The sequence below is a fragment of the Lupinus angustifolius genome, chromosome LG13 (assembly GCF_001865875.1).
Source record: "Lupinus angustifolius cultivar Tanjil chromosome LG13, LupAngTanjil_v1.0, whole genome shotgun sequence".
Lineage (NCBI taxonomy): Eukaryota > Viridiplantae > Streptophyta > Magnoliopsida > Fabales > Fabaceae > Lupinus > Lupinus angustifolius.
Genome location: NC_032021.1, coordinates 617,953 through 641,100, shown reverse-complemented (window position 1 = coordinate 641,100; position 23,148 = coordinate 617,953). Strand labels below are relative to the sequence as shown.

At 33.6% G+C, this 23,148-nt stretch overlaps 5 protein-coding genes across 5 annotated transcripts; 3 read left to right on the top strand and 2 right to left on the bottom strand.

Annotated features, from left to right (window-relative positions):
• Positions 114-3,641, top strand: LOC109325852 (37S ribosomal protein S9, mitochondrial-like). Its single transcript, XM_019558449.1, has 4 exons — positions 114-902; positions 2,210-2,650; positions 2,902-2,982; positions 3,377-3,641. Exons 1-4 carry the CDS (start codon positions 305-307, stop codon positions 3,466-3,468), a joined length of 1,212 nt encoding a protein of 403 aa, XP_019413994.1. The 5' UTR covers positions 114-304; the 3' UTR covers positions 3,469-3,641.
• Positions 4,101-8,365, bottom strand: LOC109325861 (biotin synthase-like). Its single transcript, XM_019558456.1, has 7 exons — positions 8,250-8,365; positions 7,980-8,217; positions 7,679-7,858; positions 6,801-6,907; positions 6,373-6,578; positions 5,455-5,594; positions 4,101-4,531 (listed from the first exon to the last, which is right to left on the bottom strand). Exons 2-7 carry the CDS (start codon positions 8,181-8,183, stop codon positions 4,232-4,234), a joined length of 1,137 nt encoding a protein of 378 aa, XP_019414001.1. The 5' UTR covers positions 8,184-8,217; positions 8,250-8,365; the 3' UTR covers positions 4,101-4,231.
• LOC109325949 lies at positions 9,838-13,567 on the top strand. The gene is made up of 9 exons (XM_019558578.1): positions 9,838-9,845; positions 9,955-10,100; positions 10,456-10,558; positions 10,702-10,761; positions 10,869-10,931; positions 11,051-11,251; positions 11,346-11,457; positions 11,545-11,762; positions 13,232-13,567. Exons 2-9 carry the CDS (start codon positions 9,970-9,972, stop codon positions 13,322-13,324), a joined length of 981 nt encoding a protein of 326 aa, XP_019414123.1. The 5' UTR covers positions 9,838-9,845; positions 9,955-9,969; the 3' UTR covers positions 13,325-13,567.
• LOC109324997 (ABC transporter G family member 15-like) lies at positions 14,762-20,137 on the top strand. The gene is made up of 10 exons (XM_019557134.1): positions 14,762-15,046; positions 16,970-17,049; positions 17,209-17,670; positions 17,891-18,013; positions 18,245-18,376; positions 18,456-18,740; positions 18,922-19,194; positions 19,280-19,387; positions 19,565-19,942; positions 19,991-20,137. The coding sequence occupies exons 1-9, from the start codon at positions 14,809-14,811 to the stop codon at positions 19,919-19,921; spliced, it is 2,058 nt and encodes a 685-aa protein (XP_019412679.1). The 5' UTR covers positions 14,762-14,808; the 3' UTR covers positions 19,922-19,942; positions 19,991-20,137.
• On the bottom strand, positions 19,734-22,957 carry LOC109324998 (protein TRAUCO-like). The gene is made up of 3 exons (XM_019557135.1): positions 21,834-22,957; positions 20,477-20,752; positions 19,734-19,917 (listed from the first exon to the last, which is right to left on the bottom strand). The coding sequence occupies exons 1-2, from the start codon at positions 22,888-22,890 to the stop codon at positions 20,478-20,480; spliced, it is 1,332 nt and encodes a 443-aa protein (XP_019412680.1). The 5' UTR covers positions 22,891-22,957; the 3' UTR covers positions 19,734-19,917; position 20,477.

Sequence of the window (23,148 nt, the reverse complement as noted above, 5' to 3'; positions counted from 1 at the left end):
AAGAGATATGATTAGTGAGAAAAGTAATTATTAATTACAATTTTAACTTAAATAATTTCTTTGAAGATGAAGTATGACAACATATGTGAATGTACCCTGACATTTATGACAAGACCAGCATAGCATTGGCCTCTTTAAACCTAATAAACCCTCCTCTTCTTATTCATCTCAACTTCTTCTTCTTCCCTCACCACCACTCCGCCGCCGTCTCCACCGTCAAATTCCGGTAGATCTATATTCCGTTTCACAAGTAATGAACGAGTAATTGTAAAACTTTATCAATCACAAATACACACTTTTCACCATGCTTTCTCGTTTAATTCCCAAACCCTCTCATTTCCGTCGCTTCTTCTCTCTTCCCCCAAAACCCACCAATCCCCGTTTCACCATTTCACCCACCAATCCCTGTTTCACCACAATCCCCAAATTCTTCTCCACCACCAACAACAACAATGGCAATGGAAATAACAACAATGACCGGTTTTCTCCTAATATCTGGAGAGATTTTCGTGAGACAGATGAAAAGTTTGACGCTTTCTTCGCCGAAGACAACAGCGAAACCCTCGCCGATGCTGCTCCGGCTGTAACAGAGAAGAAGGAGGAAAATCTGTGGCTGCAAGAGAAGAGGGGTATTGATAATGAAGATGAGGATGCTATATTTAAGGGAATTGATAATGAAAGTGAAGAGAAGAGTGATTCTTTAGGTGGGCATATTGGGATTGGAGCAGAAAAGCTTACACCTTGGAACATTAAAGATGACAAAGTTGATGATGTGTTTAATTTTCAAGAGGAAGTGGTGGATGAAGGGTTCAATGTCGGCGATGTCGAGGAGAGTGGAAGAAAGGAAGAGGAGGTTGATAAGCTTGAGAAGGAAGAAAAAGAGCTCACTGCTATACTCAAAGGTTACCCTTCAAAAAACCTTTTTTTTCTATCTGATGTATGACACTATAGTTCTTATAATATTAGATGCTTGTTATGTTTAATTAAAGTTATCGGATTCTCTCATTCGCCAATGTAGTGTGTACCACTACCAAATTCATATGGTGTACTAGGTTCATCTTAGAGAAAGTCTCAGAAGGAAAAAAGTGGTGAACCACATATCCATATGAATTGCATACATGTACTCGAACTGCGAATTGGGTAACAATGTGTTTAACCATTGTAAAGCATTTAGAAAGAGCTTATACAAAGCTTATTTGGGGCTTATCTTATCATATAAGCACTTAAGCATTTATTTGTAAGAGCTTATGACTGATTGTAAGCTCTTTTTACCTTATTTTGATGCGGCTTATTAGTGAAGCTTCTGAAATGAACCAAAAAGAATCTACAGGAAGGTCATAAGTTTAAATGTAATAACCATTTATTGAATAAATAATGTTTGTTACGGTCCAAGCAGAAGGGGCTTGAGCCTCTAACTTAAGCATGAGGTTTTGGGTTCGCTCACTGGATCCATGTGTATGAAAAAACCCTTTTTGAAGGGGTCTCTACTTTTGCGTTTGGTCATACTCTAGAAGATTAGTTACTCACCTATAAATTAAGAAAATGCTTATTGAATGTGCCTTTAATTAAGTTGTTTACTATGCGACCTTAGAACTAAATGACTTTTGTTAACAATTGGTTTATGACATAATATAATGGCTATGTATGTAGCAGACTTTACCTATTACAAAAATGTTTTTTTTTATGTTAGACCACGGCTGTACTTCTAATCTATCATTTGTTTGACCAATTAATGGGTTTAATGGTGTTTGATGGTTTGTGAAATCATTAGTTAAAAGGTTTTGTGATGTCATATTAAACTGAATTGTAATTGATGGCATAACTTTGTCAAAAAAAATTTAGATGGCAATTGATATATGTTGAACTGGTATAATCCTATAACACTGACATATAGAGTTATTTTTTTTATGGCATGTTGAGTATGATTTGTCCTAAATGACCATGTAACATGTATTATAGTTTTTAATACTGTTTTAAGAAGGCTAAGCCTAAGCATATAATGAAAAGAAACTTGAACTCTAAAGCTTCTTATGTTGGTCTTAAGTTCCATGAGTATACACAGGATGATATTGAAGTCGCCGCTGATATCTATATAACCAGAATTTGTAACATTATAATAATGCACATGTAATGACAGTTATTTTTTGTTTATTTTGGGGTTTAGACATTTATCAAGGTCAGTGATGCCACTTTCCTATTGCGGTTACAGGCCCAAATCGCGCTTTTGGTGATTTGATTGCTTCTTCTGGAATCACGGATGAAATGCTTGACAGTTTGATTGCATTGAAAGACTTCGAAGGGGTTGAGGGATTGCCCCCTCTTTCTGTAATAGAAGACTTGCGCTATGAGAAGAATACTAGCAAATCCAATAGAGCTGAAATGGAACGTCTAAAGCAAGAGGAAGCTGCAAAAGCAAGAGTGAGACAAGTAGATGATAAAGGACGTGCTTATGGAACAGGGAGAAGAAAATGCAGTGTAGCGCGCGTCTGGGTTCAGCCTGGTGATGGTAAATTTGTAGTTAATGATAAAGAATTTGATGTCTATTTCCCAATGCTTGAACATCGTGCCACTCTGCTTCGGCCTTTCTCTGAGACGAAGACTTTGGGGCTTTGGGATGTCAATTGTACTGTGAAAGGAGGTGGCGTTTCAGGTGAGGTTAATGACTTTTAGTTTGTTTTTATATTTGAATTTTCACAATTGCTCTCACTTTTCTTAAGAATGCCTACATGTATAATTTAATGGTTTTGAAAATGCTAGCTTAAGAATGCCTACATGTATAAAATCTTACCAATGAATGTGAACATACTAACTGGTAACTTCTCAAAGTTCAATTTTTTAATTGTTTTCATCTCTCTTCCCCTTTAAATTATCTGTACTTATTAAACCTGTTTCTTGCAACAGGTCAAGTTGGAGCAATACGATTGGGGATCAGCAAAGCTATGCAAAGCTGGGAACCAGATTTGCGTCCTGCGCTTAGAAATGGTATAAGCTTTTATACCTTTTCCCTCTTGATTCATCATGCCGCTCTTTTTAAAAATAAAATAAACATCTCTTGATTTATCATTCTCTCATGTCAAACTTCTCAACTTGGGATTTATGAGAACATGTTACACAAATGATGTTTGGTGCACAAACAGAACGGAAGGGAACATGACAAAACAAGATGTTCTATTGTTCTGTTCTTTTTCGTTCGATAAAAGGGATGGAACCAGAATGTTATGTCTTTTGTCTTGTTCTGTTTAGAGAATACACCAAGTATGATCTATCATCTTCTGACATGTCTATGAAATACTATCTCACTTTTACATATGACTGGTTTGTATATGTGCTGAATTATGATGATTTACCAAACTAACTTCTGTTGAATCTTGACCAGCTGGTTTCCTGACAAGGGATGCAAGAGTGGTAGAAAGGAAAAAGCCAGGAAAGGCCAAAGCAAGAAAAAGTTACCAATGGGTCAAACGTTAATACTATCAGCATTTTTCTCTTTATGGCAATATTTGTATGGATTATTGGCTTTCTCCTCAATAATTTCTTGAAATTTGTTCATCTTGTACTGCATAACCTTTGATTTAATTGTAGAAAATTTTGTTCACTGGAGATTATGATAAAGTTATGATTCATTCACTCTTTGGAGAGAACTTCTGGTTGCTATTTCTTTGTTATGCTATGGAAAATTGGTTAGTTATTGTGGAGTGGTATTTGTGAAGCAGCATGTCATATCCTTTATGCTTATTTTGTGTATAAAAGCTAATATATTTTGCATGAATTTAATTAAAGAATGACAACATAATTTGTTAATAAAAATATTATGGAGTATTATCTCATTAAAGATAATTTCTATATTTTTTATTGTTAATGTAGAGTTTTTTAACTTAATTGATCCTGGATAGTGTTTGAATCCAGTTGTTATAACTGATTAAACATACATTTTGTCCCCTTTTCTGATTTAACTTGAGTACATACTTGGCGTTATAGAATGATGAAACAGAGAAAACCAAGTAAAAGTGTTTTTTAGTACTACTACATTTTAAGCTTGAACAAGTAAGTTATTGGGAAATAAATATTTTCAACATGCGCTAAGTTATTGAGAATGCACAAATTCAGTAACATCCAGTGCATTTTAAATTATCAAAATGGAGAAGGGTAAAAGAGGATCTAGTTGGCATGCTATAAAAAACAGTTACAGAAGTTGAAGGATCATAAACAGTAGCTGAAATCATTGACCAACTCAACTAGAAGAAGCTGCTTCCTTAAAATCCTCTGCCTCACTAGTTTGATCTTCATTAAAGCTTGGAGCTTTCGGGAGCAGACCGAGAACTTTAAACATGAGTTGATCAGCATCGAAATCATTGTTAGCAGTAGTGAGAAGCTTTTCACCAGTGAAGATAGAATTTGCGCCTGCAAGAAAGCACAATGCCTGCTCGGGCATTGAGAAACGAACTCTACCTGCTGATAACCTCACCATTGCTTTTGGCATTACGATACGCGCTGTGGCTATCATGCGAATCATCTCCCATATTTCTACAGGCTGAAAATAGAGCAGAAACATGTCAAATATTTTCAGGTATATAGACAACTCAAAAAAACGTGACAGTAATTTGTGTCGACTTATTTTGAAGACAGGGATGTTGATACGTTTGAGATGATCCCATCAATCGAAACATGCTTAAAAACAAGCAGTAGTCACTAGTTGTCCTAAATCCTAATAACATAAGGGCTACATGTAAATTTGATGCTTATTGGTTATTAGTAAATCTTCATGAGCAATACATTATAATTCTTCATCCTATTGTATGTTTGGTATGGGGTTAAAAATGAAGGTGAAAAAAATCATAGATAAGATTAATCTGTAAAATGTATCGAAAACCCATCCCATGAAATTTTCACCCGAACTATTACACCCATACCAAACTGATCATAAAAAAGGAATAAATAGTCATCAAAAAGATCAAAGGGTAGGGAAAAAGGGCAGAAAAATGAAAAGCCTAAATAAACAATAACTGATTGGAACCGGGGAAAAAACCAAGCTTCCATCATCCAAGCATAACATGATTTATCATCCTCCATATCACAGATCAATTAGGCTCCACTCCCTCTTTTACATCATTATCATTTAAACCACACTACAAGAAAATGTTACTGACTGATAATTGTATGTCATATAACTCTACTTATCACCTTAGCATTCATCAATTTTACAATGGACTCCATTGATAAATTCTTAGGCTCTAAGCTACTATCTTCTCAATCCTGAAAGACCTTGTATCTTAAACGTTATCTCTGAAAGGCTAATTTCACAACTCAATTTCATATTCACACCCTTTTGTCCTGCTATCATAAACTATTAGACACAATTAGAAATGAAAGACCATCCACAATATGACCAACAGCTACCAAAGAATGACCAGAAATTATTTTAGTTTAACAATTTGATCAATTAAATAAAGTCACCTTTTGATCCTCTAGAGGGGTTCCCTTTACAGCGATAAGTGCATTAATAGGAACACTCTCTGGATGCGTGGGGAGGGTTGACAACGTGTGTAACAAACCTACTCGGTCATCCTCTGCTTCTCCGAGCCCTATAATTCCTCCTGTAAACAGATGCAGTTATCATTAGGCCAGGTTACCATGGAGGAAACAATAAACTCATTGCAATTAGATATTTACTTGCATAGGTACAGGAGAAAATATAAACTAATTAGTTAGTGATTCAGGCTCGTTTTGAATAGAGAAAGAAGCAACAATTAGATTTGATAAGTGGTGATGGCATCGTATAGAGCCTTCAAATAATTGCTGGTAATCTTTATGCTGCTTACTTAAAGTAATAATGTTACCAAAGTAACCAAACTAAGGTTGGCTCCCCAAATTTAAAGCACAGTAACTCAAAACCGTAAGCCACTTAGAGAGATCTGATATGCATATAGGATGTATAGTGTGTAAAATAGATATAACAAATTTATAGTTATCAACTTTTGCAAAACTGAGCAAACTCATTGAACTGCTCTTATTCATGAAAGCAATCACTTTGGAGTTTGGAACTTTATACTGTCCAGCCAAACAATTTATATGAAGACTAAGTAGCTAAGTCAGGCAAATGTTAACCCAAGAACTTTATACTTTTCACTCCAGAGCCAAGAAAAACCGAGGACAGAGAGTTCATAATGAATAAGACCTGCATATTCTGATCTTGGCATGAAGAAATAATAATAATTTATTATTATTATTACAATGGATGTGTTTCATGCAGGTGGATATTCTAATCTAGAAAAGATTTTATAGAATCTATATCTCATTCAACGGGTTGAACTTGAGTGTAACTCGTAGCAAATTACAAATAAGTTTCATGGTATTTCAAGTTAATATGATTACCAGAACAAACATTAATCCCTGCATCACGAACGAACTCAAGGGTTTGTAGGCGCTCATCATAAGTCCTCGTCGTGATGATGTTTGGATAATATTCCCTTGAAGTGTCAAGATTGTGATTGTAGGCCGTGAGACCTGCATTCTTTAGGTCAACAGCCTGCTGTTTCTCCAGCATGCCAAGGGTGCAACACACCTCCATCCCCATACCCCTAGAGTAAAGTATAGAGCACATGTCACCATGGAATTAAAGTGTGTTTCACTTGAAATGTGATAAATCAAACTTTTAACATATTTTTCAGTCACCACCAAACTTCTGACAAAGAAAACTCAACTGCTTGGACAGAATGGTTCCTTTCCATAGAATTTGATAATTCTGAAAAAAATGATGTTGAATTAAAGTCCTTATGTCTTTCACTTCAATTTTATTTTACCTTATTTCTTTTACATATTCAAGGATCTGGTTGAAGTTGGTCTTTCTTCCTACCGTGTCCCTCCATGCAGCACCCATACAAAAGCGAGTGCTCCCAGCCTCTTTTGCCTACATAGGAAAGAAGATTCTCCATGAGTCCATGTTATTCAAGAAAAGAAAAAAGCTAGCAGCACATGAAAATTCATTAGGGGGGAAGTTGCCCAATTCATTATAAATGATTCACCACTCAAATAATCAACAGATGTGAGACTTTCACATTTAACACACCCCCCTTGTGGCCACAACTTGAAATGTGGAACGTGAACTTTACATCTATAGGTGAGCCCAAAACTTTAGATATATCATTTCCCTATTCAAATTTAACTTTTTTGAATCCAAAAACCAGGGCACTTTTTACCATTCCCCTTTTCCCCTTACAAAAGTCGGGCACAAACTCGGCTAAAATACTAGCTCATACTTCAGAGTCATTATAAACCTCATGTCATTACACTTATATTCAACCAATGTGGAACTTAAACACCTAACAATTCAAAATGAATATTGTTGGGGACCAGACTACTACCGGGAGTTCCATTGTTACCAGGGTATGGGAAGAATAGAGAGCCACAAGTGAGATAACACGTCTTGCACCAAAACCTTAAGGCATTAGTTCTATGAGTCTTCTCTACTTATAAACTCTTTCGCTCCTCCCCGCATATCCAATGTGAGACTTCACACTTGAATAAACTCAACAAACATTTTTTAACACTTGTCCATGCCATGATGCCATCCATCTGAGAGGTAGATCCATGAAAATTTTACCTTTTTACAGATAAATATATGAGAGTACAGATAAAGAAGTTCCCCTACATGGTTGAATATATAATAAAAAAAGATTACCTTTGTTGCAGCTTGAAGAACAGCGTCCTTGTTGGTAAGTCGTTGAGCTTTGAGACCAGTATCATACCTAGAAGATTGAGGACAATATGAACAATCTTCACTGCACCCTCCAGTTTTAATTGACATCAAAGTACACTGTTGCACTTCTCTGAAGTTATGAGCATGTCTATGAACTTCAGCCTGACACATAAATCACACACATTTGATATTTCCAATAATAAAAATGCATACTTTTGTTGATGGGTTATCCTAATAAGTTAAAAAGAATGAAACTTTGGAGAAAGATGAAATGAAGAGTTACCCCATGAAAGAGAAGATCGAGAATGGGAGAATCGTAAATGGATTTGATTTCGTTTTGAGTCCAATCATTTCTGGGTCCTTCATTGATAGTTTTCTGAGCTTGAATTGCAGCTGCAGAAGAAGAAAAACTAAATGTATGGTGGAATATTGAAAGGGTGGAAGAGGGTATTAGGTGTTTTCGGAAAATGGGTTTAGCCAAAAACATCGTTTTTCAATTGAAAGTGATGATTTTGCGAATGAATGAATGAAGAGGTTGTTGTTGTTATTGTTATTGTTGTTGTTTAGTATTTGGTTCTGATTTAGGAGTGAGGGTCGTTAACTTTTAGGACACTATTCTCTTAGTAACCAAACCAAACCTACTTTCTTTACCTACCCAACATTTATGCCAAGTTTGAGTAATGACAGAAAATGGAACCAAACAATAAATAATAATATAATTCAACATTTCTTACTATAAATTATTTTAAATATAACTATAAATTTTAATTACATAAAACAATTTTCTTTATACCACCAAAAAAACATTCTTCTTTCTCTATTATTATTACCATTTTCTCATTCACTTTCAGAACCTCTTCTCCCACTACAGAGTTGGGTTGACAATGAATTAAGAAACTTCTAGTCAGTTTGGTTTAGTAGTAAATGTTAAAAATTGAGTGTATGTTGTGGTGGTTAGAAATGATTATATATTTTTTGGATAAATTAAAAAGTATTAAGGGCAAATAGGAAAGTAAAATTACATTATGGGAGTAGTTACACCATATTTTACATTTATATATAATATAAATATTATAGAATTTTCTATATTTATATTATTATATATGTACTAGTATGCACATGCACGAAGTGCCTGCCGGTGAATATTGTGTGAACTACATATTCAATTTTTATATATTATATTTTGTGTGTTTATGATAATGTTTAATTTAAGGTGAGATATGTGGTTAATTAATGTATTGGTGGTAGTTGTTTAAGATTATATAGTTTTTTTGTAAAAATTAAATAATGTTAAGGGCAATATAGGAAATGAAAATTACACCATGATATAAGTTATTTAAAGTTTTGGCTTTTGTAGATAGTATAGATATAAGGATGAAAACAAGGTAGATTACTTATCATAAGCCTATTACGTGCGAATAATAAGTTAGGTTAGGTCAAATTTTTTTTTTATGAATAATTCATGCTGTTCAAAAAGCTTATTTAGTTTAATAAACCAAAGATCATCTAAAGTATCTATTATACTTTAAAAACTTAGTTATATTATTATGTAATAGTAATAAACTTTATTCAAGTTGAATTTAAGTTAATTTATATTGAAATCAATTCAAGTTAATATTTATTGTGTGGATATAAGGCAAACTCACCTCACCTTATTTTCACTCATTTTCTCAACCTTTATTCGAACACAAATTACATCAAATTCATAAATTTTCTCATTCATAAACATTGATTACACAATAGAGAACATTTTTTTTCTATATAAAAAAATCATTAGAAGACCCTTTCCACCATAAAAATAGTTAAGAAAATGTTTCAAGGAAAAAGTTGTTGTGTCCGAATAAATAGATATATCCTTAAAATTCTCTTGAAAAAAGTAATTAGATTTACATTTAAAATAAATATTTTTGGTTTTTAATTTTGAACAAAAAATTAACTTTCTGATATTAAATATACACAAATTTAACTGTAATTACTTGTGTATTTTTTATTAAGTTAACTTAATTAATTTATTTTAATAATTTCCCTCAATTTTAGAAATTAGTTAAACTTATTTATAAAATAAAAAATAGTTAATAAATAAATAAAATAAAATAGTGTTTCCTGGGTTTTGATCGTCAGATTTGGATTGAGGATCAGAATTGAAAGTGTAGGTTGAATCCCAAGTTTTTTATTTCATTTTTCTGCTTTCTTTTCGATCAGATTTCTATATGCTAATTTTACTTATTATGATGATGATGAGATTTGAATGAATCCAGGATTGTATTATTGTGATGAAGATGAAGATGATGATGATGATGAAGATGAAGATGATGATTGCTTTGTTTGTTGTGATTTCTTTTATCCCAAATGGATTATTTGCTTCAACTGTCCCTGCTTTTCTTTGGTCTTCTCATTACAATCTGTAATCTTCTTTTTCTTTCTCTTTTTAATTGTTTTCTTTATATCTACTCACATTTTGATGAAGTATATTAGATTTCCTGAATTGTTCGTTATAGTTTTTTATTATCATTTTAGTGTTGAATTTGGGGATTCAAAGTTTTGGACTTTTTGGTTTTGAGTTGTCCAGTATGAAAAGAAGCAGATAAGCAGAATGTGTGAAAAGTGAATTATTGGAAAACTACATCATATTATCATTTCAATCTTATGCTATTGAGTGGCAATATTGTTAAAATCATGGATGCTTCTTGTATGAATGTTGTTGTGCATTGTTATTGAGTATTGTCATTATCTCATTTAATCTTAATGGACCATTACAGGGTTTCAGACTATGGATTGAAGGAATCTGTAAATTATCAGACTATTTCTCCGAAAGATCTAGCGAAGTCTGTATTATCCGAAGCTGGCTGGTCAAATTTTCTGGTATTATACTATTCGAAAGTTTCCTTTCTTCTTCAGCTTTCATTTATGCTAGTTTTGCTCTGACGTTGTTTATTTCTTTTATCATGTAGTTTTCAACTATTCATTTCCTTTTGCGTAATAAAAAATATTTTTGTTTTGGATAGTGCAAAGGAAAAAAATTTCAGGAGCCTCTGGATTTGGCACTTTTATTTGTTGGCAGAGAGGTAATATATTTCTAGCATCCTTATAGATAGTTCAAAGTTGCAACATTCGTACTGATTCCTGACAACAAGTGCAGCAGCAATAAACTAAGTTACATTTCCCCTTGCAGTTACAATCTGCAGATTTAAGCATGAACAATCATGCGGATTCAGCTCTTTTAGACCTGCTTAAGGTGAGAAAATTGTGGCATACAATCTATCGAGTTTTCATGTAGGGTAAATATGATCTATGACTGCTGAAGGGATTAATTTTTCAAAAGTTGACTTTGCCACTGTTCCTTTGTCATGACAGATCTCTTTCACCAGATCCAACACTTCCTTGGCATTTCCATATGTTTCTGCATCACAGGATGAGAGTTTAGAAAATTTATTGGTTTCAGGATTTACTGATGCCTGTGGAGATGGTTTAGGAATTAGAAACGTTGCTTTCATTGGATCTTGCTCCATGGATGATCAAAGTCATGTTCAGAATGCAGCTTTTCAGTCAGTTCAAGTAATCAACAAAATCACGTGACATGATCCATTATGGAATTTTGGATGCTGTAACGATGACCTGACGTTCTTTGTTGTCCATGATAACTTGACAGGACTATTTGACGAAGAGGGTTGAAGAGAGTCATGGAGGGAAAACAGATTTGGTTGTGTTCTGCAATGGAGGCTCTCGACCTTTGAGTATTGTTGACAAAGAACAATCTGAAGGTACATACATCTACTTCGAAAAGTTATGGGCTTGGTAGATTTGATTTTACTATCTGCTAATTGCTTGTATTTGATGCATATTTGTAGGTGAAGTTTTATCTGAGCTTATCACCTCTGTGGAGGAATCTGGGGCAAAGTATGCAGTTCTTTATGTGTCAGATCCCTCCAGATCAACTCATTATCCTTCTTACACGGATCTGCAAAGGTTTCTACAAGAAAGTACAGCAGGCAATGTGTCCTCCAATTCCACAGTTTGTGATTCTGTCTGCCAGATCAAATCATCTCTTTTGGAGGGCCTTATTGTGGTAAGCTTCTCTATCCACTTTTAGATGTGCAGTAATTTGATGACTTGGGGCTTCTTATAGATTGTCTTGCATTTTCTGTGAACATGCTAGTCTTGTAATCAAGAGAAGACCTGCTTATGAATAAAGTATGATCAAGTTGCATTAGTATTATGTTTCTTTTTTCCTTTTCCATTTTCTTCAATATTTTTTCTTCCTTGTTGGTCAATAAGTTCTGCAGTAACCCAATCGCACGGACATGCTCAGATTAATAAGTTTCTTACTCAGTGCCTTCATTTCTAACAATACAAGTATACAATATCATCCCCTTCAGTTGCAAAGCCATTAATTTATTTCAGCATTCTCAGTGTCCTAACTTGGGAGATTGTGCTAATTTGTTTCTTTAAAAAGTTGTTTTCCTCGAAACTATGCCATTGTTGATTTTGGTTTATGTTAAAACTTCTAGCAATGGTAATGTGACATTCTTCCTTGTAGAACTGTTGTCTTTCAATCTAAGGGTTTAAAATTTACTGAATAACAGTATAGTATTTGTATTTGGTAAATAAAGCTTATAGTACTTGTAGCATTTGCATATTTAATATTCAGGTTTCTTCCTTGACTTGATCGTACTTCTTTAGTTTCTTCAAAGAGAAACATATCTTGTTGATATCTAGCATTTAGTGAGCCAACAGAATAGGATAGAGCTATCTTGTTACCTTTCTTATCTTGTTCACTATTTTCTATCCCATGGTGGGAGTTATGTTAGAAATGAGCAGATTAGGATAATGCAGTTTTTTCCTCTCATTCCTAAACATCATTGCCACCACCTAGCTCACTATCACCACCGCCACATCAATGATGTCATTATGTGGTCTGCGCCAAACACTGAACATTATAAAAACTTACGATACTCATATCCTATCATGATGTTATCTAGCTTTTTATCCTATCATGTCTTTATTCTATCATGACCACGAAATGGACCCTTAATTCAGTTTAGAGTGGTAGGAGGTAGTCAAGATTTGCTTTTGAGCTTAACTGGAATATGAAATGATTGTCATTAAGCTTTTTGGTTTGTTTCATGACTTTCATGTGTCTGTTTAGCTTTTCTTTCTTATCTTAGCTTTTTTTATTTTGTAAATTTACATTTAATCATGTGCCCATGCTATGTGCAATTATCAAATCTGCAATAGTTAGGCAGACAAAAATAGTGTCTTTTAATCACTATTTGCTTGTATTATATCTGATCTTGGGTACCAACAAGACGTTGGTCTAGTGATGTAAGGCCCCACGGGATCCCAAGGTCGATGATTCAATTCTTGGGAGCGACACTTTTGGGAGGAGCAGCCACGAACCCCGAAAGGGATTAATTCCTTACCAAGAAAATAATAATCTGATATTGGGTTTGTATATAGGTTTTTGTGGAAATAATGCCACATGTCTCATAACATTTATGGATTTCTGATAAGATTTACTTTATTGATATGATCCAGGGGATAGTTTTGCTAATAATTTTGATATCGGGCCTTTGCTGTATGATGGGAATTGACACCCCAACAAGATTTGAGGCGCCACAAGAGTCATGATCCGTTTGTTGAAGAAATATTTGGTGTGTGATGCTGAATCTACTGTATTAAAATATTAGTAGAAATATTACTTGGGTGTTTTACACTGGCTTTGATGAGTAATCTGTAACATTTGCTGAATTATTTCAAGAGCTCCCTCATATTGAATATCAAAATAATTTGTATCACTATATAAAGCTTCAATCTCAGGTATTAATTTTGATGCTGCTAGTTACACAATTTCAAATAAGACATTTCAAAAGCCTTCCCACAGTGTTTATATTTAGAGAATAAAATATCTTCTGATGAGATAAGTTATCTCCTAAGATCATTGAAATCATGACATTTGTCAGATTTAATCATTTTCTACAAAAATATTTCTAAAACTAAATAAAACAGTATACATGTCATACTTTTACGGACAAGAAGAGATAAGTTATCTCCTTGTACGAGGAGATATTTTATTCTCTTATACTTGAATGTGACTACCGATCCATCATTGTGCATAATTAATTGTTCATTGATATGATTCAACTTATTTCTGCTATAGCCAAAAAGGGTATGCACTTATTCAATCCTTGACTTGTGACAAATGCATGTATTTGACTTAAATTCAATATTTTTTTACTAATATAACTAAATGATGTAATCTTATTATCAATCCTCACTAAAATTAGTATTTAGTGGTAAACTAAAAATGGAAAGAGATTCACTGAAAAAGGAAAAAAGGGAAGTCTACTAAGTTTTTTGCTGACCAAAAAATACAACAAAGTAGAGTGCAATAAAATATTTAATATACTCGATAATGAATTCCATTTAAGTCACTTCACCTATATTTTAACCTATACACACACACGCCAAAGCAATAACCCTCCTTTATAACAAAAAGCTAGAAAAAGAAACATACTTCAAGAGTTCACGTATAAACAATTTAATAGAATAATATATAGATCTCAACCCCTATGAACATTAGTTATCAACTAATCATTATCTAAATAATAGTTGTTAATACTTATGCTAAAACAAGAAGCACCTTGTCCGATTTATTCTTTCATCAAATATTATATATGTTCTTTCATTAAAATGTTGTTGAAATGTCAGTTTATTATAGATAGACATGACCTAACTTATCTTCTTATATCATGAAATACTTCATCCTGACTTTTAATATGAAAAATGGAGAATAGATAATAACTACTACATAAAAATTATAAAAAATGTATTTAGAAAGGCATAGCCATCACAAGTATGGTGTAGATGCAACCCTCACATTAATTTCCCTTACTAGCCACCCATAAGGTTCCAATCTATTTCAAACTGAACTCATTCATTAACTCTTATACCCTCTCTCTTTATATTTTTTTTCCATATAATTGACTTGAAACTCAGCATTAATATTATAGTTGTTTGGTATTTCATGTTAATCATTTCAGAACAAACACTCATGTTTCTTTCTACTATCTTTTAAGTTTTTTTTTTGTCTTAGCCTTCTTCATTTTCAGCTCATGGAGATAGAAGCAACAAGTGGTAGCAAGAAAGAGAGTGATGAAGTGATATATGGTGACCTTAATAAGGGAAGCTACTTAGTGTGGAAAGATCTAAGATTAGTGATACCAAATTTTGGGAAAGGACCAACAAAGAGATTGCTTAATGGGATTAATGGTTATGCTGAGCCTGGTAGAATCACTGCTATTATGGGTCCTTCTGGCTCTGGAAAATCCACTCTCCTTGATTCACTAGCAGGTTTAATTTACTACTTATTATACTTACATTAATATCTATTAACCTATATATGTGTCTATATATTTATGTTTGTGTTTGATAATTGATATTGCTCCTTTCTTATATGCTAAGTTTTGCTAACATATGAAGATCTCAAACATCATTAGATTTTATGTTTTTGAAAACAAATGGTATGTTTCTTGTATATGTACTCACTCCATAGTTATAGACAAATTCTTGAGTTTAGTGTGTAAATATCAGTACATAATTTCATCACCAATTATTATTATTATTATTATGTACATGGTTGATAATATACCAATAGTATAATAAATCTTCATATTTTCTTGTATAACCCATTTTCTAAATTCTTTTTAATAATATTGGGACTTGATATTTCTAAATGAGCAATAATATATTCTTTTACTAATTATCATATAAATTGTCACACACAAAAAAATAACATATATTTCTAAACTCTAAACTAATCATTAAAAAATAAAGTATAAATTTTCTTGTGAATATGAAGATTTAATAGGAGAATAGGAGAATACATTATCGATTTTTTTGGGTATTATTTACAACTTTTGATTGTTTAATTTACTTGTTTCAAACCAACACTGTATAGCCAAATGGAGAGTAAAGGGCCCATGTTTTAATTGTTTGGTCGTTGGTGGGGTACGATGTTGTTATCTTCTTTTTTATTTTGTGTTGAACTTAGTTTCTTTCACATATAAATATTGAATATACTTATTCAGTAAGCATATACTTATTTATTAATTCCTAATTGACATGGATAAGGGACAACTTAACTGTCCTCTCTACATTAAAGTTGTGCCTTCAATTTTGGTTGTTGGAATAGTAACATTCAAATACATCTTTTCTTGAATTGCATAACCTAACTAGTACTGATTTTGAGAATTGTTATATCCATACTTACTACAGAAAAATACTACTACTAACATATTAAAGATAAAATATACGTTTTACTAAACACAAAAATGTTATATAATATAAAGTGTATTGAATATAAAAAATCATATAATCATAGGTAATCATGACTCTTACCTTAAATTGAAAGTTATAATAAAGACAAAAATATATTTTAATTCTCAAAATGAAATATATAAAAACTGAATACTTAATAGTATATAATATGGACCGATAGACACAAATTTTTTGTGGACCTCATATATAATAAAGGAAAATATATTCTTATACTGTGTGTTAAAAAAAAAAAGTTAGAAATGTATATAGTATGCTTGATATACAAATAACACGTTTGTTCAATAAATGTTGCAACACTTAGTTTGGCTATATTATATATTGGTCCAAACACGAAAAGTATGGGTAGATATGTAATGATGTTTTAAATGCAAATAGATGAAATTGTAACTACTACACATTACACATGCAAAATGCACTTAATTCCCATGGATTGGGACCATAAATCATGCATGCTAATATAATGGAATTTTGGCTTCACTCTCATATTTGCAATGACAATCACAAATGTATTCAGCAGAAGAAAAAGGGTTATGTTATTAACCTTCTTAAATAATTATTCACATTTTTATTGACCAAATTCAATTTTGTAAACTAGAAATTTGAAAATATAATAGGTTAATGGGAAATATGAATGAACAATTTTTTAGTGTCAATAACTACTTAGAAAAAACATGCTGTTTAAGTTCATATACTTTTCCCCAAAACCTCCAATTAGTGTTGTTAATCATGAAGTAAATGCTTCATAGTTTCTCAAACATTCAGCTTAATTTACAATTTATCCATTATACAGAAATTTGATGAGTTTTTGACTTTTTGGGCTTTGTTTTAGGGTTTATATATGACAGTGTATGCTTCTGTTTCTTTTTATACATGATTTTTAAGTCCTATATTGTTATAAAATTTTCTGAATATTTAAATGTGTCTATGTTATCACAGGTAGACTCTCAAAAAATGTGGTTATGACTGGAAATGTTCTTCTCAATGGAAAGAACCAAAGCTTGGGCTATGGTTTTGTTGTAAGTATAGTAAAACATGCTTATATATAACTGTCTTTATTTACATTTATTAAAAGCTTATTTAAACTTTAGATTTATCATAGATAATATCTTAATCATGGTGACAATGAAGATGCAAATCTAAGAGCTTTCATGTTTTTATTTTCATGTTAACTTGAGGCATACGTAACACAAGAGGATGTGCTGCTAGGAACCCTAACAGTGAAAGAAACAATATCTTATTCAGCCAATCTCCGTCTTCCAACAACAATGACCAAAGAAGAAGTTGATAACATAGTAGATGGAACAATCATAGAAATGGGTCTCCAAGATTGTGCTGATAGATTAATTGGTAATTGGCATTTGAGAGGGATAAGTGGTGGTGAGAAAAAAAGGGTTAGCATTGCACTTGAAATCCTTACAAGGCCTAGTTTATTGTTTCTTGATGAACCAACTAGTGGTCTTGATAGTGCTTCAGCATTTTTTGTTGTTCAAACTCTTAGAAATGTTGCTTGTGATGGAAGAACTGTTATATCTTCAATTCATCAACCTAGCAGTGAAGTTTTTGCACTATTTGATGACCTTTTCTTGCTTTCTGGTGGTGAAACTGTTTATTTTGGAGAAGCTAAATCTGCAGTAGAGGTATCCATAAATTATAACCATATCTTATATTCTATGGTTACACATTAAATATTAATGTGAATATATATTCTTATAGGAAGAAAGTTTCTTTTTCTTTTGGTATAGTTGGTTCTTTTTCCATGTTTGATAAATAAATATAGTCATTGTTAAAATAATTTATCATTTAAGGTTAGAAACTAGTGTTCAGTGAGCCTAATTTTGTTTTTAATTTCTGTTGCAGTTTTTTGCTGAAGCTGGTTTTCCTTGTCCACGTAAAAGAAATCCTTCTGATCACTTCCTAAGGTGTATCAATTCTGATTTTGATATTGTAACAGCTACACTGAAAGGATCTCAAAGAATTCATGTATGTATATTTCATTTCCTATTATTCTGCCCTTACTTGATTAATAAGAGAAATGTTGTTCTACAATAGAATTTAATTAAACTGTGTAACATTTATTTATTATTACACATTATGTTTTCATTAATAAACTATTACATGTTTTGTCTTTATCAAAAAACAGCACCATAAACTCAAGTTTTTTATGTTGGTATCAACAACTTATGGAGAATACTTTTTTGCTTTTCTTATTAGGATGTTCCAAATTCATCAGACCCTTTCATGAATTTGGCTACAGCAGAGATTAAGGCAATGCTAGTTGAGAAATATAGAAGTTCAAATTATGCCAAAAGGGCAAAATCTAAGATTCAAGAACTATCTACCAAGGTATGAATTTCTACAACTAGCTCAACTCTTTATTAATTCAATGTATCTCAATGGTGAAGTTATTGATATATTAATGCAGGAAGGACTTGAAACTGAGGCACAGAATGGAAGCCAAGCTAGTTGGTGGAAGCAATTATCAACCTTAACAAAAAGATCAATGGTTAACATGTGTAGAGATGTTGGTTACTATTGGTTGAGGATCATAATCTACATCATTGTATCTATATGTGTTGGAACTATTTATTTTGATATTGGATATGGCTACACTTCAATTCTGGCTCGTGGTGCATGTGGTGCATTTATATCAGGATTCATGACATTCATGTCAATTGGAGGCTTTCCATCATTCATTGAAGAAATGAAGGTATGACAAAATTATCTGATTTGAGATGATAAAGTTTTCATGATTTATCTCCTTTGATTTCTGCACATGCACACACAGTTAGTACATAGAAAACATGGCTCCTTTGAGAACTTTTTCATGCAACAGTGTAAGTATTTGTTTAGATTATTGAGGCATGTCATGTTTTTCTTATATGAAACAGGTCTTTTATCGAGAAAGGCTTAATGGATATTATGGAGTTGCAGCATATATATTAGCCAACTTTCTTTCCTCTTTCCCATTCTTGATTGCTATTGCTCTTACTAGTAGCACTATTACTTATAACATGGTGAAATTCAGGCCAGGATTTATTCACTTTGTGTTTTTCACTCTCAACATCTTAAGCTGCATTTCAGTAATTGAGAGCCTCATGATGGTTGTGGCTTCACTTGTTCCAAATTTCCTAATGGGAATAATTACAGGGGCTGGATTAATTGTAAGAACAAAAAAACTACACCCTTCAAAGAAAAATGAAATCTTTCACTCATAGGCTAATTTTCTATCATTGGTTGTTCATGCAGGGAATCATGATGATGACCTCTGGATTCTTCAGGTTGCTGTCTGATCTTCCGAAACCTGTTTGGCGCTACCCGATTTCGTATATCAGTTATGGCGCATGGGCAATCCAAGTAACTTTTTTATATCAGTCATATCTGAATTGTGTCTTACATTTCTTTAAACATATAAGGCTAATATAAAATATATGTTTATGGCAATGTTCATAACACACTTTATATCTATCCCTAATTAGGAGGTTGAACTTATGATATGGAAGGGTTTTAATTCAACCTTTTGATTGTGTTCAGGGTTCCTACAAGAATGATTTGCTTGGACTTGAGTTTGAACCTTTGATCCCTGGTGACCCAAAATTGAGTGGAGAATATGTGATCACACACATGTTGGGCATTGAATTAGACCATTCCAAGTGGTGGGACCTAGCAGCATTATTAATCATTCTCATATTTTACAGAATTCTGTTCTTTAGTATTCTCAAGTTCAAGGAGAGAGCATCCCCACTATTTAAGTCACTTTATGCAAAGAGAACCATACAACAGCTTGAAAAGAGACCTTCTTTCAGGATGGTGCCATCTTTCCCTTCACAAAGGCATCAACCCCTTCGTTCACTCTCTTCTCAAGAGGGTCTTGATTCTCCACTCAACTAGAAACAGCCACAAAACAGAATTATAATTTCTGATTGGTTTTCATATTTGTTATTTTCATCGAGTTAACAAACAAATATTACATCTGTTTTGTTATCTATGTATAGAGGAAATGTTTCTAACATGGACAGATAGGTCACTGTCCTTGGATTACTTCTTTTTCTTTATTTTTATATTCTCAAAACTGGAATAATTTCTGGTGCAAATGCAGGTTTTGTATTTGTGTTGTTCAATGATAACAATAGCAACATATATCCAAAATTTATTTCAATGGTCTGAAAAAATATAATTAGCTTTTGATTCTTGGTGAAAAAATATACAGTTGATGCATACTAGCACAGCATAGTCATATTGGAATTAATTACATGCAATTGATGGCAAAAATATGGACAATGCCAAAGAAACTACAACTTCTCTGTTTGGATCCATGAAAGTTTATGTATTTAACATGGACAATTTTCTGAGTCATTTGAGTCAATTTAAACAACTAGAATTACAGCCGAATATAAACTCATCCATCTGTGCAGCACATGTACTATATCATCAAAAGCAACCTACATCACTCTTTGGAGAATTTCTTGTCAGTAGACTCTCCATTTTCAACTTGATTGTCAAAACCATGATAAGGAACTTCAATCATTGGCTTGGGAATCGGCCGTTCATTGAAATCCTCAGGAAAGAATTCAAAGTCAGGGCCGAAGTTGAACTTGACTGTGCAGTTTGGCTCATTGGGGAGAGTATACATTGAAGCAGCAGGGTAAAAACGACCACCATAAAGATCCTTGAAAGCTACACCTTGGCACACACCATTTTTAAAGAAAGATATCTCACTTCCTGCACAGAGAATACAATATTTGAATGCAAGTAATATTTATGAATTGGACACCTAATACAGAACTTTGCAGCAAGGGAAATTCTAGATTTATATTATATACAAGGGAAATTCCACATATTTTTTGCAATGGAAATGATTATTCAAATGTCCACAAAAATTTCATTTCTAAGGCAGCACACGTACTGAGCTCTTACAGAAATTTATTTCCTATCAGGGTTCCCAAGCAGTCAAAGACAAGCACCCTCAATTTCCAATCACTGAATGTTCAAGTTGAGGGATTCAAAGTGGTATACACACACAGACAAATATGTGGCAGGAGTGAGCAGGACTGTCCATAGAATCAAATCAGGACCAAATTATAATCACTTTCACAGATTGTGTTTAAAAGTCAAATTGTCTAGCCATTCTAACTGTCAGCCAAAATGCAAACATAGTAATTACTACTCGGCATCCTTGGCCACTTCTAACTGTCAGCCAAAATGCAAACATAGTAATTACTACTCGGCATCCTTGGCCACTTCTAACTGTTTCATCCTAAGGGCCAATAAAGGAGTGCATTTGGAGAAATTCTAAGCTGAGCTTCACACACCGCGGACTCATCAGCTACTGCTCACCGACGGCTATGATTATGGTCTCTTCACACATCACAAAGTATGTATACCCACCATCACTTCGGATGTAAGACTTGGGGTTTATATTATGGCTAGACTTATTACATATTTCGTTTCATATACTTTAAAGTATAGACGAGTAACTGATTTTGTCACAACCAAGCTAGCCTGTGCGACAAAATTGATTGTGAAGTCTCCCTCTCCCCAACTCCTTAAAAATGAACTATGAAACTGGCTCACAAAGAACAAACTAGCATCAATCATATCAAGTAACTTTAGTTAAGCAATGATCAGCATATAGCAAATCTATCAATCCTATCGTTCAACTTCCAATGGAGGGAGTTCATGCACCAACTAAAAATTTAACTTTCCTAGTTCAAAAAGCAGAATAGTAAAATCATAAGAACTGAATATAGTAAGTAAACTCAAGTAGTAAAAGGCCAAAAATAAAATAAACAAAAGTACTAACCAGGCACTATTGTAGCTGGATCTTCCTTAGAATCTTGACCACAAGCATATCTCTGGCCTTTATACCAAACCAAATGTGGTGTTTTTGGTGCATATTTCTCTCCATCAGGCAAATTAATATAAAATCCAATAACATCACCTTCCTTATACCCTTCCTCTCCATATTTCTCTCTCAAAGCTTTATGTACCTTACTCCCATCAATATCCCTATACCCGAAACTATTCCCGTCGAACCCAACTGGTGCCTGCAAATCACCCCTCTCAGTGGACCAACCCAAACGTGTGTGACCCGTTTCCCCCAATTTCACAATCTTGATCTCGAAATACCATGCCCCTTCCACAACCCCTCTCGTTGCCCTAACCATTCTATAACCCTTGGTACTCCCTGCACTCATTCTATCATCACTCAATTCCACCTTTTCCGCTTTGTAAACCTTCGATAAGCAGATATTCATCTCCGCTGTGTCATCATTTTTGTCCGGAAACCTCGGGACCGGTGTTATCAGCACCGTGTCTTCGCCATTGGCATGGTTATTATTGTTTTTATTGTTATTGATGATCTTACTCTTCTTCTTCCCTTTCTTTGATTTCGTGGCCCACACGTTATTGTTCTTCTTCTTTGACTTCTTCGAATTCGTTACCGTTAACGGCGCTGTCGCGGCAGCAACGACAAAACCGTTATTGTCGTTAACGGCGTCAGGCAATAATATAGGCGTAGACGGATATTCATCTTTTGCAGTTAGAGATGAAAGATTCTTCTGCTTCTTCGTAAGAGGCTCTTCATCTTCGTCATCTTCGTTACCGGAAGAGCGTTTCGGGGATTTATTTGGCTCTCCGGAGCCTTCGGAAGCTTCGTCGGAGGGTTCATCGGAGGGATAAGGCTCTGATTTAACATCGATTTGTGGTTCGGGAGGTACGTCGATTGATTCGGTGTCGGCGACGGTGGCGGCATCGGTAGCGGTGGTGGTGGGTGGAGCATCGAATAGTTCGTCTTCTTCTTCTTCTTCTTCTTCTTCTTCTTCTTCTTCGTCTTTGTAAGTTGCTAATAGCGCATCCATGGCGAGTTAGGGTTTTGGGTGTAACAGAGGGAAAAATAGCTTAATGGTTCCGTTGAGAAGAAAGCTCAGAAAACGTCTCTGAATTATTTTTGCACTTTTTAGGCTTAGGACCATGAAGTACAGGCCCAACTGGAAGCTTAGGCCCAAAATATCATAGTTTTGTCAATAATTGCACTTCCACATAGTGTTAAGAGGTTAGACATCAGTGGTGGTGGTCAAACAAATTCAGCTTCCCCATTCATTACTATTATTATTATT

Bases quoted from the DNA above. Each gene is read 5' to 3' on its own strand.
- LOC109325852 (XM_019558449.1), top strand. From the start codon at position 305: ATGCTTTCTCGTTTAATTCCCAAACCCTCTCATTTCCGTCGCTTCTTC. The intron at 903-2,209 runs GTTACCCTTCAA...TTGCGGTTACAG, and splicing joins GCTCACTGCTATACTCAAAG to GCCCAAATCGCGCTTTTGGT. The intron at 2,983-3,376 runs GTATAAGCTTTT...AATCTTGACCAG, and splicing joins GCGTCCTGCGCTTAGAAATG to CTGGTTTCCTGACAAGGGAT.
- LOC109325861 (XM_019558456.1), bottom strand. From the start codon at position 8,183: ATGTTTTTGGCTAAACCCATTTTCCGAAAACACCTAATACCCTCTTCC. The intron at 7,859-7,979 runs GTAACTCTTCAT...TTTATGTGTCAG, and splicing joins TCGATCTTCTCTTTCATGGG to GCTGAAGTTCATAGACATGC. The intron at 6,908-7,678 runs GTAATCTTTTTT...TTTCCTATGTAG, and splicing joins TTCTTCAAGCTGCAACAAAG to GCAAAAGAGGCTGGGAGCAC.
- LOC109325949 (XM_019558578.1), top strand. From the start codon at position 9,970: ATGAAGATGAAGATGATGATGATGATGAAGATGAAGATGATGATTGCT. The intron at 10,762-10,868 runs GTAATATATTTC...TTCCCCTTGCAG, and splicing joins TTTTATTTGTTGGCAGAGAG to TTACAATCTGCAGATTTAAG. The intron at 11,458-11,544 runs GTACATACATCT...GCATATTTGTAG, and splicing joins TGACAAAGAACAATCTGAAG to GTGAAGTTTTATCTGAGCTT.
- LOC109324997 (XM_019557134.1), top strand. From the start codon at position 14,809: ATGGAGATAGAAGCAACAAGTGGTAGCAAGAAAGAGAGTGATGAAGTG. The intron at 18,377-18,455 runs GTATGAATTTCT...ATATTAATGCAG, and splicing joins TTCAAGAACTATCTACCAAG to GAAGGACTTGAAACTGAGGC. The intron at 19,195-19,279 runs GTAAGAACAAAA...TTGTTCATGCAG, and splicing joins TTACAGGGGCTGGATTAATT to GGAATCATGATGATGACCTC.
- LOC109324998 (XM_019557135.1), bottom strand. From the start codon at position 22,890: ATGGATGCGCTATTAGCAACTTACAAAGACGAAGAAGAAGAAGAAGAA. The intron at 20,753-21,833 runs GTTAGTACTTTT...TTCTCTGTGCAG, and splicing joins TCCAGCTACAATAGTGCCTG to GAAGTGAGATATCTTTCTTT.